A 17,757-nucleotide genomic window follows, 5' to 3' on the forward strand; every position below is an offset into this window, starting at 1 on the left:
GTATTTATATTTATACTAAAACTATATATAAGTTATCTATAATATATATATAATACTATATATATACATACATAATTATATGTGTGTGTATATAATGTAACTAGTATATTGTATATGAGTTATTAATATTATATTGTCATAGTATTATCTGCTTTATGATTTAATGGCTATTAGCGATTTTCTCCAAATAAACACTCTTTTAAACATTTCTGAAAATCTTAGTTGAGACCGATATCAATGGAATCGTATGTAATGTCAAATTGTTGCGAATAGTCCGAACGCTGACGGATTTAATCGAGTTCATGCACTCCCCCTTTACGCAATTATCAGTATACTCAATCAAAAGTTCTAAAGGTCTCGTCATCTCTATTACTAGAATGTCAGATGATCACAATGGACTTTAAATCTCGAAGGAGATGATCAATATCGTAATATCGCTACACATCAATTAACCATCAGCAGTTAATTTTAAGTAAAATTCTGATTTTGATTAGATCATTGTTTTGATAGCTTTCATTGAATTTGACGATTTTGTGCCATTATTTTTATCCTTTTTTAAATATAACGATATTCATTATTGCATCCATTGTTTTTGACGAAATATTATAATGTATTAATCATTTATTTATCAAGCAAAGATTTCAAGTTTTTATATTGTTTTATACATTTATTATTTATAATTTATTAAATATAGATACAAACACAAACACAAACACACACGCACGCACGCACACACGCACAGACACACACACAGAGACACACACACAGACACACACACAGACACACACACAGACACACACACAGAGAGACACACAGACAGACACACAGACAGACACACACACAGACACACACACAGACAGACACACACACACACACACACACACACACACACACACACACACACACCCACACACACACACACACACACACACCACACACACACACACACACACACAACACACACACGGCGCGCAAGCACGCACGCACGCACGCATATATATAACGCGCGTGCGCGCTATACACATCATCATATATTATTATATGACCTATTATTATTTCTAGAAGAATAGTTTTTTAAACGTATTGCATGAACAAATATATTTATAAACCAGTAGATTTTTGTATTCATTTCGTAGAAAATTGTATCAAAAGTGTAGTGAAAATAATGTAAAATTGATGTAAATATTTAAATTAAATGGCATTTTTGATAAGCATAACAATGTATCTTTTTTTTAATTATAACTTAAAAGTTTATTATATATGTATAATATTCGATTAATATTTATCTCTTCTTATCAATATAATGTTTTATGCTTTGATCGAACTAATTTCGCTAATTTCAAAATATTTTGCGGTTTTTATCATGTCTATTGTAATACTTGCGATTGTGAAAATTTTTATGTAATATTTTTTTAATTGATGATTATTATAGGCACAAAATTAGTAAGCTAATAAGTTTAGTACCTAATTATAAAAATTAAGATACATTAGACAGATTTAGATAGAAGATTTAATGCTAAACTATGCGTATCCATATTTACATTTATATACAAAATTATTCACTTTTAATCTTTTTCTTTTTTTTCTTTTATTATCTTCTATCATCTTCGTTATAAGTTCTAATATTTATATAAAGCACTTTCCTTCGAAAGAAATATATATTTAAAAAATACATAAAAACTCATCATATGTTATACTTATGGTAGTAATATCTCACAATAGAAAATTATATATAACAATATGAGATAACATTAAATAATAATAGTAAGATAATGCACTTTTGGTGATAAATATTTACAATGACATTATATATTTCATAGATATATTTAGAGAAAAAGAGAACAGAATCTCTCCAAGATGTGCTCTTTTCCTTTCGTAATCACGACAAACAAATTTGTAATGTCCGGCGGATAGTGTCGAGTGTTCGAGTACTCGTACATTGAATACAAACGACCGGTGGCGATTATTATCGAGCTCGTTAGACGAGTAAGAGTGCCGCAACGTTTCCTCGCTTGCATGCCATGGTGCACTTTAATGAGCAACGAGGAGAATTTATTATTATTACTACTTGATAATATTTTTGTTTTGTGTACTTGAAAAGCAAGATCATTATAAAAAAGAATTAAGAGCAAAGTGTAATCATAAACATCATAAGACATGAGAGGTATACATAAGATAATTGAAATCTATGAAATGTATGAGATGGAAATAGACGATTCTTGATGATTTTCATCTTCTTAACATTTGTCTCTCAAAAATTAAAAAAAAGAAAATATATTTATAATTTCTAACAATCTTTGGCATTTTACACGAGAATACTTTCTAGAAACAGCTTAGTAAATTCTTTCTCTTTCTGAATCTTTTTTGCAGTTGACATGAAGTGGTAAAAGTTGATTTTGATACAGCAATATTGCAAGAGCTATTATTTAGAATTCTGATAACAATGAATTCTGATGCAATGTCTTTAATTTTACGCTTCGCACTTCGATACTATTGCTTTCTCCGAAGACTCGTAAAGCTTTCTCCTTCGGTTGACCGGAGATTCGCAAGAATCATACATTCGACAAGATCAATTTAACACACGTAATCGATAGCCGTTCACTATAATTTAAATTTAATTTATCTGGATTTCAATCTTTATATTTAATCGTTTATAGAATTGTATGTGAACTCATGAGAATTTACGTAGATTATCTCGATTATCATTACATTCATCGTGATGATTGTAATGCACGCTGTGTAAAAGACTCAATTATTATGATATATATATATATATATATATATATATATATATATATATATATGAAGAATGTTTGAAATAAAATAATACACCTATAAACTTATAAACTCGTAAATATGTAGCTGCTCGTTGCAAATATTTTTTTCTTAAAAACAATTATGTTTTCTTTACACTAATTGATATCTCTCATAATTTTGTGTCAAAAGTATTCAAATAAAATAATCGAAAGATGAATATTTTATGAGAATATTTCAGAAAGTATTTATATAAAATTATGTCAAATTAAAATAACACATATGTCAAAAAAATCTCATAAACTATTCAATTTTTGGCCATCCTACTCTTATAATTTTTTACGCTGAATATTACGAGGAATCGATTTAGATAAAAAAATTAAGAGTTCCGTTTAAAAAACTGACGGATAAGATATAAAGTGGAATGATGATGACATCATTCCAATTTGCTTCCTTTATACAACTTTTCATCGAGCAATTATTGCGTAACACCTATTTACAAGTTCATATTCAGGTATTATTTTAACCCCCAAAACTAATCTTTTTAAAAAAAGGTAAAAAAAGGGCGCCAAGTTCATGCACTAATTGTATCCAACTGTCATATTGTCTACAAAAGTAGTGATATAAAAAAATTGCGCCAACTAAGAATAAAAATTTGTACAAGATAAATAATAAAAAAAATTTTAATTAAAAAAACTTGGCGCTGCCGATTTTATTAATATATTGTTCAACTTAAAAGTCTAAATTTTCAAATCCAGAAGATCTTAAGAGAATTAATAATAAATGTCCAGCAATTATATTTGCTGTTAAACATATATTTAATTGGAATATATGCCAATTTTATTGGCAGCGCCAAGTTTTTTTAATTAAATTTTTTTTTACTATTTATCTTGTACAAATTTTTATTCTTAGTTGGCGCAATTTTTTTTATATCACTATTTTTGTAGACAATATGACAGTTGGATACAATTAGTGCATGAACTTGGCGCCCTTTTTTTACCTTTTTTTAAAAATATTATCAGACGTCGATTGACAGACTGTCAGACGTCGAAATATTCAAGTAAAATTCGAAATTCGTTGATTCAAAAAATAATAAAGATAAGTAAAATTCAAATTAAATGAAAATTGTATATAAGACAAAAATATTTGCAATTTTAACATAAAAATATGTAACCTTAAAATATATATAAATATATTTTAAGAAAACATAAATGTTATGTTTTTTGAGTTGTCAAGATAAATTACATTTTAAACCCATCAAATTTTAAAACATTTTAAAATCCATTTATTAACACTTGAATTTTCAGACAATTGTTTTCAATAACTTACCTTCAACATCTCCGTTGCTGGATCTCATCAATAATCATAAATAAATAAATAAATAAATAAATAAATAAATATATATATATATATATATATATATTTGAAGGAGATTACCGACTGCATAATAAATTAATTGGTACATAAATGTCAATTATTTGGATCGATCGTATCTAAGGTCCGAATATAATGTATCCAATTAAAGCAAATTAATAGCTGAAATTATGTCGTATGAATTTATTATTATTATTATTATTGTTATTATTAAAGCTACATATTTATTCTTATTATTATTACTATTATACATATTATATTCGGGCCTTCGATACGATCGATTCAAATAATTGACATTTATGTACCGATCAATTTATTATGCAGTCGATAATCTCCCGCATGATAAAAAGATTGACACAAGCATTAAAATTCACCCTGTATAAAGGCAATGTATTAAAAAAAAAATTTATGCAAATTTGTTTAAATAGTATAATCAAAATTGCAATCAAAATTATGGAGATACAATTTCTATGATAAGAGACATCTACAATAACATTTTTATGAAAAGAGGCACTACAATTCTTTGAAAATTCTTCTAAAAAAAAAAAATAAAAAAAAAAATACACATGAGAGAACACCGTATATTTATATTAGTATATCGCATGCAGCGCATATTCTATTTACAAAGATCGAATTATTCATTTAGAAGCACGCTTATTAATTTTCGATTAATTTTTTTTATGCTCATCTATTATATAAATACTATATTAATTATATGTTAATATTTTTTATATCTTTCTAATATCAATATTTCATTCTTTTTTTGCAACTTCATTATAAAGTATTTCATACAATTTTAAGGATACATAATATGTACAATAAAGCATTGTGATTTTAAGGATACATAATATGTACAATAAAGCATTATGATACATTTTATAATTCGTACTTCTTTTAAATAATTTCTCTCTTATATTTTATTTGTTTATTGATATTTATCTTTCTCTGTACAAAATTTTATGGAAATAGAATGATTGAATAATTTACAATTATCACGAATTACATCTGCATTATCTATGATTCGTCTTGTGTAGCTTCCCTTCGATGTATGACCAATAATAGTATTACAAATGCATCAATAAGCCGGAAGACAAAATCGTAGATAATTCACACAAAGAAAATACATAATTATTAAATTAATGAGAAAATTTGACAAAATAAAACGGCAACTTTTCAATAAAGATTTCGACACGCATTCAAAACACACAAAAAAATTCCAACATAATTTTGACATATATCGCATTGCATATACATTGCTAAATAATTTTAGTCATCGAATAAAAAAAGAGCAGAAATATATTATTTAAATTATTTTCGATTCCATCATGTTTATATATCTCATGTTTCGACTGTACAACATTATAATACATGTAAGTCTACTCCTTATAATCTTTTCTTTCTCGAAGAGGAGCAACTTTTCCAAGAAAAACACTATCTACCTCTACATTCTGTACATTCTCTCTGTAATTTGAAAAATATGTCTTCCCTAACAATATTTTATCAGGCAATACTTTTGCAAAATAATTGCTTATAATCATTAGCATACAATTAAACGATTTCTGTCTGGAAAATACACACGACAGATCGTTCCATTATTAGTTAACTGCAGAAATAAGTCTTGGCAGTTGGCACTTGGCAGGAATGTCTTCAGAAGGCAGAAACGATGGCCGTTTGATTCCCGCTAGTCATTCATCACATGTGCACCACCTTCGGCGTGCTGAAATCATATTTTATGTAATTATATTGCGATATTTATTTATTTATAAAAAATAATAAATAATTGATTGATGAAATTAAAAACAAAGAGATACTAATGTTCTATAAAATATAATTAAAAATTTATAATTATTTAAAATCATGAGATTATATAATTATATAAAATATAATTAAAAATTTATAATTATTAATATAACTATAAAATAAAATATAATTAGAAAATATAATTTTAACTATAAAAGTAAAATAAAATATAATTTATAAATATAATTTAACTATAAAAATAAAATAAAATATAATAAATATAATAAAATATAATAAAACATAATAAAATAAAATATAATAAATATAATTTAACTATAAAAATAAAATAAAATATAATTTAAAAATATAATTTCAACTATAAAATTAATATTAATTATTCAATATTAATTAATCAATATTAATTAATTATAATTAAAAATTTATAATTATTTATAAAATCATGAGATTGTCCCATCAATAAAATGCGTGGAATAAAACACCTGTAAAATCAACTAAAAATTTAAAATCATAAATCTAAAAATGAAATAATGAAACTTTAGACTGTCAATTTAAAAAGTTCTATATAATTTATATGTAATAACAACACGACAACTAATAAAAATATTAAAATTTCTGTAAAATAATAGAATCAATAGATCACGATTTTATATAAAATTGATAAGCTGTAAAATAGAAAAACGTATTTATACTTTACCTCTTGCCCCACAACCAATTCAAAAGCACACTCGACTGGCTCTGAACATCTCGAGCTGTGAACAAATATCGAATCATCCATTTGTCATTCGCACTGATGCGCAACTTTTTGTACACTCAATATTTACTGACTATTGCGTACTCATAAAGGAATACCTACAGAGGGTGTAATTAGCGTTGACCAGCCTCGCGGCTGCTTCAGGTGGCAATGTACTTAAAACATCTCTGTGCGCTAACAAAGACATTTGTTGCGTATGTTTCAGCTTCCGTTCGTCCTTTAATCGCACGTCCTTCGTGTGACTGACTGAATGCAACTGCGACAATCTAAAGGAAGAATCTAGCTTGTATCAAACTACGAGCAAGTTAGCAGGGTGAGCGAGGCATTTGAATATTCTATTGAAGAAGGAAAATATTTTCCACTCTTCAACATTATTTGAGGAGGGCATTATTTTTGCAGGATAAGCATTCTACGAAGATGCACTTCGATTTCTACTGGTCGACAAAATAATGAAATTTTTGTGACTTTACGAGATCACGGTGATCTTAATTTAAACTCGTAAGCTCTAAAGCAAAGTTGTCATCATTGTTCGCGCCAATGGAGTAACCAAGCAGCGACTAGGACGAAGAAAAATTTTATCAGTCCGAAAATCCTCGATTTTTCATTAAAACAAAAATTGTCGCGCGTGAAAATTTTAATTTTTCTTTCCGAAAATACATATTTACAAGATCTACTTTCTCGTGTAAACATCTGGTCAAATATAAGTATCAAATCATCAATCAAAGTGATAGCATTAAATTTTTTTTAGCAGACGAACCGAATTACAGGAACTATACTGAGTGTTAAAAGTCTGGACACGGTCGAATATCTCGATAAGGAAGAGTTTTACTAGAAAGTGTTTCAGACAAAAGTTGTATGACTTGAAGGGGGCCATGAGATGGTGGCAATGATTTAACCTTGAAAAGTCATTTGAAGATCACATGAAGGTTACCGTCAATTTCTTAAATGAAACCCCTCATTTTTTATTCCATATTCTTGTAGTTTATCTCGAGGGCTTTCCAAAACGCTATAATTAAGTTAGTTTTCCTTAAGTACTTTCCGAGTTATAAGGCTTGAAATCATTTCTTAATTTTACATAAACCGTAAAATATCTTGCAAAATATTCATTTGTCGATTATCTTACCTTAATATTTTTACCTTAATACTTTATGTACAAAATAATGAGAGGAATCAATTGGTGTAGAAAACACACAGTTATTTTTAAGAAAAAATATGTAATTGTTAATTGCAAATTACATATTTTTTCTTCGATACAATTATGTGTTTTCTTTACACCAATTGATTCCTCTCATTATTTTGTACAAAAAAGTATTAAGGTAAGATAATCGAAAAATGAATATTTTCCAAGATATTTTACGGTTTATGTAAAATTAAGAAATGATTTCAAGCCTCATAACTCGGAAAGCACTCAATAGAAAAATACTTTATTATAGTGTTTTGGAAAGCTCTCGAGATGAGCTACAAGAATATGTAAAAGCATATAGGGCGTCCCATTTAAAAAGTTGGAGGTGACCTTCACGTGACCTTCAGGTGACTCTTCACGATCAAAATAGTGACACCGTCTTATGTGTCCCATGAAACCATACAACTTTTGTCTGAAACATTTTTTTCTACAATCAAAATTAAAAAAGTTATTCAGGGTGATCGATTAAAATAGGACCCTGATTTGTAATTTTTAATTAGGAAATTTTTCTTACTTCAATGCAAGAGCTTCTTTGTCCTCGATCGGGATATCAATGGCTTCTTTTGCGATCTCAACTGGTCCCTCGGACTTCGAAGGCGAAGGTTGTTCCACGATGGGTTCAATCACCGTTTGCGAGGCCGATGATAAGTCTTTTGTTGGGCTCCCTTCAACGTTACCCATCCTTCTCAATTCTTCATTCACTCGAATCGCATTAGACAGTCGCAGTTGTAGCGTATCTCGCTCTTCGAGCAATTGCATTAGTTCGTGAGTCAACTCCTCGCATCTGACATCTCTCTGATGAAGCATGTATAGCGCAAGATCCAACTCGCTGGAAGTGGTCTCCATGTTGTCGACTGTCTGAACGCTTTCCGAATCCTTGGACGCAATCTCGACGACGGACGCATCTTTCTTCAAGGCGTGTTGCATCAGTTCGTACTCGGATACCTTCTGCTCCAACAATTCCTTCAGCTGATTCATCTCTGTTTCCCTAGTCGCCAATATATACCTCAGCTCGTCCAGTTGTCTCTCCTCTTCCGTGGACAAGGCCAAGAGCTCCTCTATACGCGCCTCTTTCTCATGAATCTGCATCTTCAAGTCGTGAAGTTCGGCATCTTTGGTGATGCTCGGCCAGTCTCCTCTCCTTCTCCGCCAGGTCGTCGGTTGCACGAATCAGTGCGTTTTCCTTCTGTTCCAGTTTATTGCTTCGATTCATTCACAATTACCTGCAGTTCCTCCAACTGCATCTTCAGATTCGCGATATCCTTATCTTTCAGTTCAAGTTCCGCCAGCAACTTTTGATTTTCCTCTGATAGTCTCCTCTTGATCTCATCGATCTCGGATTCCTTCTTTCGCAACTCGTTGGTGAGGAACTCTTCAGCCTCGAGACGGATCTGCTCTTTTTCCGAAGTTAGCTTCTCGATGGCATTTTTACTCTCCTCGGAGAGCCTCTCCAAGTCTTTCAGATGCAAGATTCTCTCTTGTAGCTCCACGATAGTTGACTTTAACGTTTGCACCTCCTGTTCCTTGCCATAGATCTCTCCCGTCAATCGCTGCACGGCTTCGCGCAATTCGAACTCGTCCGATTGGGGGGCTCCATACTGGCTTGCAGACACAATTGCGAGTCCTTTTCAGCTATGACGTACTTTAATTCGTTAATTTCCTGCTCCCTCGCATGAAGCTCGTTCTGCAATCTGACGATTTCCTCTTGATCTTGCGCGGATCTTCGGTCCCTGGAGAGCGAATTGGACTCCTCCTTGGAAATATGCTCCTGGTTCTGATCATGAATGCGTTGCAAAGCATTTACTTGCTCCTGCTTCTCCGTCAGGGTCTGCGAAGCTACTTGCAAGGAGGTTTCCAGGGTAGCTTTCTCATTGTACAGACAATTAATCCTATCTTGCATTTGCTGAATGATTGTGGGATACGTATTCTCGCTCAAGACATACTTGAGATGCTCCAACTCTTGCTGTTTAGCTTCCATCTGCGCCTTTAGCTCGTCTATGGTGCCTTGCAGCTCGGCATCGTCGTCATTTCCCGTCTTGAAGGCAAGACTATCAACCATCTGAGAATTCTGCAGCTGTTCATTGCACAATCTTTCTAAATCGCCTCGTTTTTCGTTTAATTCCTGACTCATGATCTCCAACAAAGAATCTTTGTCACTCATCATGGCCTTGATGCCTTCCAAATCATTCTCCTTGGCGCATAATTGGGTGCTTAGATAGTGCAATTGTTCAGTCTTCTCTCGCAGGTCTTGCTTCAAAGCGTCAACCTGCTGGTTATCTTTCTCCAGACGAGCTTGATACGCCTTCGTTTCTTGATCATACTGCAACAGGATCGACTCTTTCTCGGATTTTAGAGCCTGGATTTCTTGCTGCAAGGTATGAATGTGCGAGTTGCACTCTTGTAAATTAACCACGGTTGCTTCCCTGGCGTCCAACTGGTTCTTCAGATATTCGAGCTCCTCTAAGTATCCTTTTATTTTTGCCTCGAGATACGTCTTCTCCTCTTCGTATTGGATCAGCTCTTGTTGCTTCTCTCGCAATTTTTCGTTCAGCAAATTTGCATCAGCCTGAGTGGCTCCGATTATTGAATTTCGCTCTGTTAGATCTTCCTTCAGATACACGATTTGTTGTTGTTGCATTTCCAACTTGGCCGCGCTATCTTGCAACTTCAGGGTGTATTCGTCAATCGCAGCTTGCATTGTCGTTAACTTTTCCCTTAGATCGCGCAATTCTTGGTCTTTTTCTTCGACCTCTATCGCATGCTTCTGGATTAATTCCTGGGTAGCTTCGCTGATGATGGCATTCACCGTTTCCACGCTCTTCTGCTGGATCAGCTCGTGTTCCTTGTTGGTGAATGCTTCCTTCAAGACTGTCAATTCTTGTTTCCTCTCGTCTAATTCTTTCGTCAAGGTTTGTAGGTCCGATTGTAGCGTCGCTTCGACTCTTTCCCTTTCCACGTACTGAACTTGAAGCTCTTGCTTCAGATCAGCGACCTCTTGAACTCTGGCGTTGAGCAATTCCTTGACTTCCATTAAAGATGTATTAATGGTCGAGGATTTTTCCTCGAGATTCATCAGAGCGTTGAGCTTCTCTTCCAAGACCTCCTTCTCTTCTAGAGCTTTCTGTAAATTATTTATCTCCGTTTCTAATCTATCGATTTTCTCCAGAAATTCAGCTTTGAGGAAATCATTATTTTGTCGCATCGCTGCCACTTGATCATTCGCGTCTATTAGACTCTGCTCGAACTGCTTCCTGAGCACGTCGTATTCTTCCTTGCCTTTGTTTAAAGCGCTTTCTAGGGCCGCATTTTGGTTATTCAACGTATCTAACTTTTCCACGAGTTCTCCAGAGTTGTCAGTAGCCTTCGCCTCCAAATTAGCCATCGTCGCCTTCTGTACTTCCAAGAAGCGTTGCAATTGTTCATTTTCCGCCGCAAGCGCCTCCAATTCGTCCTTCAAATCGTCTATTTCTTCTTTGTACTTCTTCGACGTCGCTTCAAAGTCGTCAGTAGATTCCACTGATCTTTTCTGGGGGTGATTTGGGTCGATCTGATCTTCTTGTTGCGAAAAAGAAGTGTCTTGCACGTCGGTTGCATTTTCCTGTAATCGCCACTCCAAGGATTGCACTTTATTGCCTAGTTCCTTGTTCTGAATACGCAATACTTCGACTTCCATGTCCTGTTTCTCCTTCATTTCCATGTACCTTTCATTGGCAGACACCAACATGTCGAGTCGCTTCAGTAAAGCCTCTTTTTCGGCAATAATATTTTTCTTCTCCTCTTTAATTTCCTTCAGAGCTTTCTCCAAATTGACGATCTGCGTCTTCAGCTCCTCCTCGATCGCCGTGTCCAGGTCGAAGAAGCTGCCAGCCTGCTTCTGCGTCTTCAATTGTTGTTGCAAGCTCTCCATCTGCACTTTACACTCCTTCAATTTTTTCACCAATTTATCGCTCTTTATCTGAACCGCTTTACTCTCCTCGGTAATCTTGGCGTTTTGCTCTTCTAGATCTTTTATCTTGGCTTGCAAGTCTTCTATTCGCAGGTGTAATTGGGTTTCGACACTTAGAATTACCGACGTATCCTCCAAACCCCAACCCCAAGACTCTTCCCCGGACTTTCACCACATGCGATATGAATAACATTTTTCTTCTCTAATCCATGATTTACTTGGCTCACCTTACCATTAAAAATAACTGTGTTTTCACTACCATTCTCCATATAAATATTGTCTCCCCAAGCATACACCTAAATTACAAACATTGTTTTAGCTTAGAAAGAACGATTATTATCGTTATGCGATAATTTAATCTTATGTTTATACCTTTCCATCACTGGTCAAAACGAGAAAATGATGAAAGCGGCATGCAATGTTCACGATACGTTTCTTGCTAAAGCCGGAGACTTGAGTAAATGCGGACTTGATAGGCCATTTCTCAATAAATCTGTCTTTACCGAATTTCCAGATGTAAACCTTTTAAAAGTAGTATAGTTGTAATACATTTTCTGATTTTTTGTATCTTATTTCATAATTATATGTATGTGTGTTTTGTTTTAATTTTTACAAACACATTGAATGTAAAAAATTAAAAATGTGCTGCAATCTCTGTTATTCTTTGTTAATAAGATAGTTTTCCTTTATATTTTTGTTCCAATTAAGAAAAAAAAGTTACATCATTACAATCTTTCACATAATTTAATTTTAAATATCTTAATTTTAAAAATATTTTTATGTTAAAATAATTATTATGGCCAAATATCTGTACTTAATAAAACGTTTAACGTCTAAGAAACGTTTACAGTTCAGAAGGCTATAAAATCTCATTCTATATCAATCTTATTTTTCAAGCAAGTTAAAATTTATTTATTCGTACAAATTCAAATATGCCAAGGCACATTCAAAGAAGAATATGAACTCTTTGATATACCTCTCCCTCTTCTGTAAGTGCCAGGATAAAATACAAGCCGCAAGCAAAAGTCTTTATGTTTTTTCCACATAACTCTTTTACTTGAATTAAGTTGGGAGCAATAAGTGTGCCACCAGTCTTTGAATCTTCATTATAACTTAAATCGTACACATTCTTGTCTTTCGTCAAGATTATAGCTTTTCTACCAAAGACACCTTCAAAATATTAAGATATATAATATGTATGTATATATATATATATATATATATATATATATATATGGCAATTAACAATGGCATTTTTTTTAAAACAATTATGTATTTTCTTCACACCAATTGATTCCTTTCATTATTTTATACATAAAAGTATAAAGGTAATCGAAAAATGAATATTTTACAAGATATTTTACGGCATATGTTTTAAATTAAGAAATGATTTCAGGCCTCATAACTCGGAAAGTACTTAATGAAAACTAACTTAATTATGGTGTTTTAGAAAGCACTCGAGATGAACTACAAGAATATATATAAAAGCATAAAGTATTCCATTTAAAAGGTTGGAGGTGACCTTTAGGTGACTATTCAAGGTCAAACTAACGGCACCATCTTATGTCCCCCTCGAAACCATACAACTTTTGTTTAAAACATTTTCACCAAAACCGCCATGGTTTCGAGATATTCGAGTATGAAAAATGGATATATCCCTAACAGCACACATGTCCAAAAGATGTCCAAAGGACATCCATAGAATATCCCAATCTCCTATGGATATCCTATGGATATTCTTTGGATATCTTTCGGACATGTGTGCTGTTAGGGATATATATATATATGTACCAAAATTTAGCTTGAAACATCTAATTTTTTATGCCGTCTAGCAATTTTGAAAAATGTCAAATAAATAAAATAATTAAAAAAAATTAAATTTTGTTTTTCTCACTTCAGATTTGGATTCAGTGGATCAAATTACATTAAAAATGACTTTTGTACTTCAAAAAATAATAAAAATTTGAACACGAAAATAGGTATCATTTTTTATTTAACTGAAAAAACCAAGGTCATTTGACATTTTTCAAAATCGCCAGATGGCATAAAAAACTGGATGTTTTAAGCTAAACTTTGGTACTTTAGAAGTTAAATTTACATCAATACAATTTTGGGCGGGGGAGTGGCTGATTTGACGTGGAATGACCCATATATATACATATATATACATATACATATCTAATGAAAAATATAATGAACAATGTAATAAAAAATGGTAAATTTTACCAAATACCATAACCATGTGAATTTGTCGGATGAATTCCGACTTTAGCATATGAAAGAACGCCCAATGTTTAAAATCCATTATCGTTATCTTCTCCGCTAGAACGCATTGCAAGATCCTCTTCTCATATTTCTGCATTTCACTACGAATAATTTAATAACTTTAACTTTAGTTACCTCATTTACTTTAATTTGTATTAATTGTATGTACTTCATGTCGTCGCACGGTTTTTATCTTCATCTATTATCTTGCCGACATCTGCGATTATTTCGACATCGCTATCGCCCATCAGTAACTTGTGAAAAGAAAAAGAAAAGCAAAGCTATACTTACTGTTTTTCGTTAGTTGTTATTTCTGAATTTCTCTTCTCTATATCTTCCGGGGAACAGAATTTTTTCGATAAAATCGACATGATAGAAACGCGACTTTGTGTCGGCAGGGATTGAAAAATGCGTTTTCTTCTACTTTTTCTCTCAAACACAACTCATTCGAAACGCTCTTATTACTTCCTTCGCAGAAAGATCAAGTCGAAATGCACTTCTACGATAATAAAAATTGAAAATGGATGAAAAACTACTCCTGTGCACCACGTGTTCTTCACAGTTCCTCTCTTGTCAAATGTTGCCACGTTAGTGAGATCACGATGCAACCACGTGGTATAAAAAATGCTAAGGTCCTTGCACTAGACTAGACAATGAGCAATAGGAATAGGGAATAGAAAGAGATCATTCACCAATATATACATGGAATAGAAAATATTCACCAATAAAAGCAAAGAATAGATACTATTTCTTATTGCCTGTTGCCTAGCATTGGGCAAAGGTCTCTATTCTTCTGTATGTGGCAAGAGTGGAAGGGGATGTATACATTTATAATCGACGAGTTTCGCTTACTTCTTTGTAAGGATTAAGAATTTCGTCCAAGTGAGTACTTTTATACGAATGACGAATAAAAATACACGTATAATACATGTAAAAAAATATGCAGAAATCAACAGAGAGAACTGGGCCTGTTCTTTTTAGTTGCAATTAGTTAGAGTGAAAGAAAGTATGTTTATCTCTTTCTAACTTATTGCACTAGTGTAGCAATGTAGCTAAAAAGAACAGACACATTTCAACTTGAAAAACGCGCAGGCAGAAACGTGCGACGTACTTTGTATGTGATTTGTTGCACACTAAAGTGGACAAATATATGTATATAATATATATGTATATGTTCTAATTAGTATTTATTTATCAATTAAAACTTCTAATTTATTTTCGAAATTGCATATATAAATTGACAGAGATTTAAGTATATAAAGCTTATAATCGAAATGAAAGTATCCAAGGTTTATGGCGGTTATTTATGCTTATACAATTTTGTCTACTCATGCGAAAATTTTCTTTGTCGCCATCAGATTAAATGAATTACATTAAATGAAAAATATGCTAACTAGAACGACACTGAGAAGAACTAGAATGAATCTATTTTATTATAATTTCTTCTTTCCATTACAACTAATCAATTCTTTAATTATAATTGCATGTATAGAAAAGATCTATATTATTGTATATAAGAAAAAAAGTATTGATATTGTAAATGATTTTCTGAAATTTTTAATATTATTGAAATTTTTAATATTATTTTTCTTTGTTTTTTATAATCTCGATGGATTTTAATATGTTTTTAGTAATTCCTTCCTTTTTATACTCATTTTTTTATAAAAGACACTAGTGAAAAAAAAAATTTTTATGAGAAATAAAATTTCTTATTTCTTTTTATCAAAATTATTATTTCAGAATTGAATCAATTTTATAAATATCCCAATTCATAAATAAAATTAGATAAAATCATATATTATATATGTATATTACGTAATATTATCTTAAACTATAAAATGGTAACTGGAAGAAGATTTATTGGACATATATAGCTTCAATGATTCATGTATAGAAATAAAAAACGATCTGCGATTTGGTTCGAAACTTATGTCAAAAAAATCATATTTCGAAAGTATTTCCTTTAGCTGCTCTGTGCATAAAATTATTCTTTGTACTCGTGTCTAACTTCATATACTCTTCCGATAATACTACAGCTTTCATGTGACGCAGAGCAAACTGGAAGCAGAATTCCTCGAGTTCCTGTAAGTCATATACGATAATATATTGTATGATGATATACGATAATATATTGTATACACATAAATACATACATTACAATTAATAAATTCCGACAGTAATAGTAATTAAATCCAAACTGTGATACTTACCTTAGCATTGCATTCGATAGCTTTATTGTAGAAGAAAGCTACATTTGACACAGTAATGACTTTTTTTATTATCTGACTGCAATCTTTTATAAGATTGGTTTCACAATACGTATCGGCCAATTCCATAAGTTCTGTAAAAAAGTGTCGTTTCAGTTTCCGAATTGTAAGTATGTGATAATTTACATTTACAGTTTCAATTACTTAATGCATTCTCCGAAGGTAAATCGATTATGCCGGTATATAAATATTTCAAGAAGGCTTTATAAACGACGTAAGAAAATTTCTCTGATACCGTGTACACTGAATCCGATATGCTGTCAAAGAACAATGCTTGTCATTACGTAATCAAAGTTGAGAATTTCTGAATAAGAATACCAGTTTTTTTTCTAAGCTTACCTTTGAATATTTTCAGTCCAATCATGTTGAAACATATTTTTAAAATACTGACAACGAATCTTAAGAATAGCCTTGTGAACATAAATAGGTTGTCCTTCGACTAGTATGGTAAGATCATTTGACAACTGAAGAGCAAATTATTAAATAATTATATTATTATAAATATCAAAATTATCATAAAAATAAGTAATTTTTCACTTTTAATGTTATAATGTTATAATTCAATATATAACTGGAGTGAGACTAAAAGTTTTAAAACAATCGTTAACACAATTGCAATTTATTTTTTCTAGTAGAAAAAAGTTGGCTTAATTCTTTTTTACAAAATCTACAAATCCCTAAATCTCTATTCTTTATAACAACCAAATCAAATGAAATTATGTATATAGTTTTATGCTATAAAATAAAAAAATAAAATAAAGAATGATAATAAAACATACCGGATCATCAAATATTGCTTTTAGAGACTCCAATATATTCAATACATCTTCAATATACTTGAAAGTATTCGTAAACACAATCGATGAATTGTGCATGCTTCCCCACATAATGTGCGCAAACGCATCATGAATGTTTGAAAACCTCGTAGGAAACGGTGTAGTAGTATAAAAATCCTGATAAAAAAGACCCCACATATAAATAATTCTATCATAGCCAATGGCAACGCTCGAGCAACGATGAGCAACGATATCCAAAACCTTTCCCATCTCGGGGATGTTCACCTGTCGATCATATCTTTCCTTATTATTTCGTTTCTTGTTTCACTCATCATGGCAATTATTAAAAAGTTTTTTATTAATAATTCATAAGTTACCACGATCGGTCCGGAGGGTTCCTGGTTGCTATTTACACCTACTTGTCCAAATAAGTTCGAGCCCCAGGCATAGATTTCGCCTTTACTTGTGAGCGCCAAGGTATGCTCATCTCCGCAGACCACCTTAACTAAAACGTCAATCTCTCATGAAGATGTTCGATACTGTAACATTCTTAAAAATCAAATCTCAGACATAAATTTTTAAAATATTTACTTATTTTGTCCGAGAGTGTGATAATTTTGCGTGGGTATTTGTAATAATCCAGCCCGTCGTTTGAAATCTGGCCTTCCATGTTATTGCCC

At 31.8% G+C, this 17,757-nt stretch overlaps 1 protein-coding gene across 1 annotated transcript; it reads right to left on the reverse strand.

Annotated features, from left to right (window-relative positions):
• Positions 1–5,056: 5,056 nt before the first annotated feature.
• LOC105253507 (protein lava lamp-like) lies at positions 5,057–14,131 on the reverse strand. Its single transcript, XM_025409300.1, has 9 exons — positions 14,003–14,131; positions 12,142–12,291; positions 11,997–12,065; positions 9,399–11,934; positions 9,051–9,279; positions 8,338–8,964; positions 6,743–6,906; positions 6,584–6,638; positions 5,057–5,845 (listed from the first exon to the last, which is right to left on the reverse strand). The coding sequence occupies exons 1-9, from the start codon at positions 14,129–14,131 to the stop codon at positions 5,821–5,823; spliced, it is 3,984 nt and encodes a 1,327-aa protein (XP_025265085.1). The 3' UTR covers positions 5,057–5,820.
• Positions 14,132–17,757: the final 3,626 nt, after the last annotated feature.

Source organism: Camponotus floridanus, unplaced genomic scaffold (assembly GCF_003227725.1).
Source record: "Camponotus floridanus strain SB8 unplaced genomic scaffold, Cflo_v7.5 scaffold253, whole genome shotgun sequence".
In the NCBI taxonomy this organism is placed as follows: Eukaryota; Metazoa; Arthropoda; class Insecta; order Hymenoptera; family Formicidae; genus Camponotus; species Camponotus floridanus.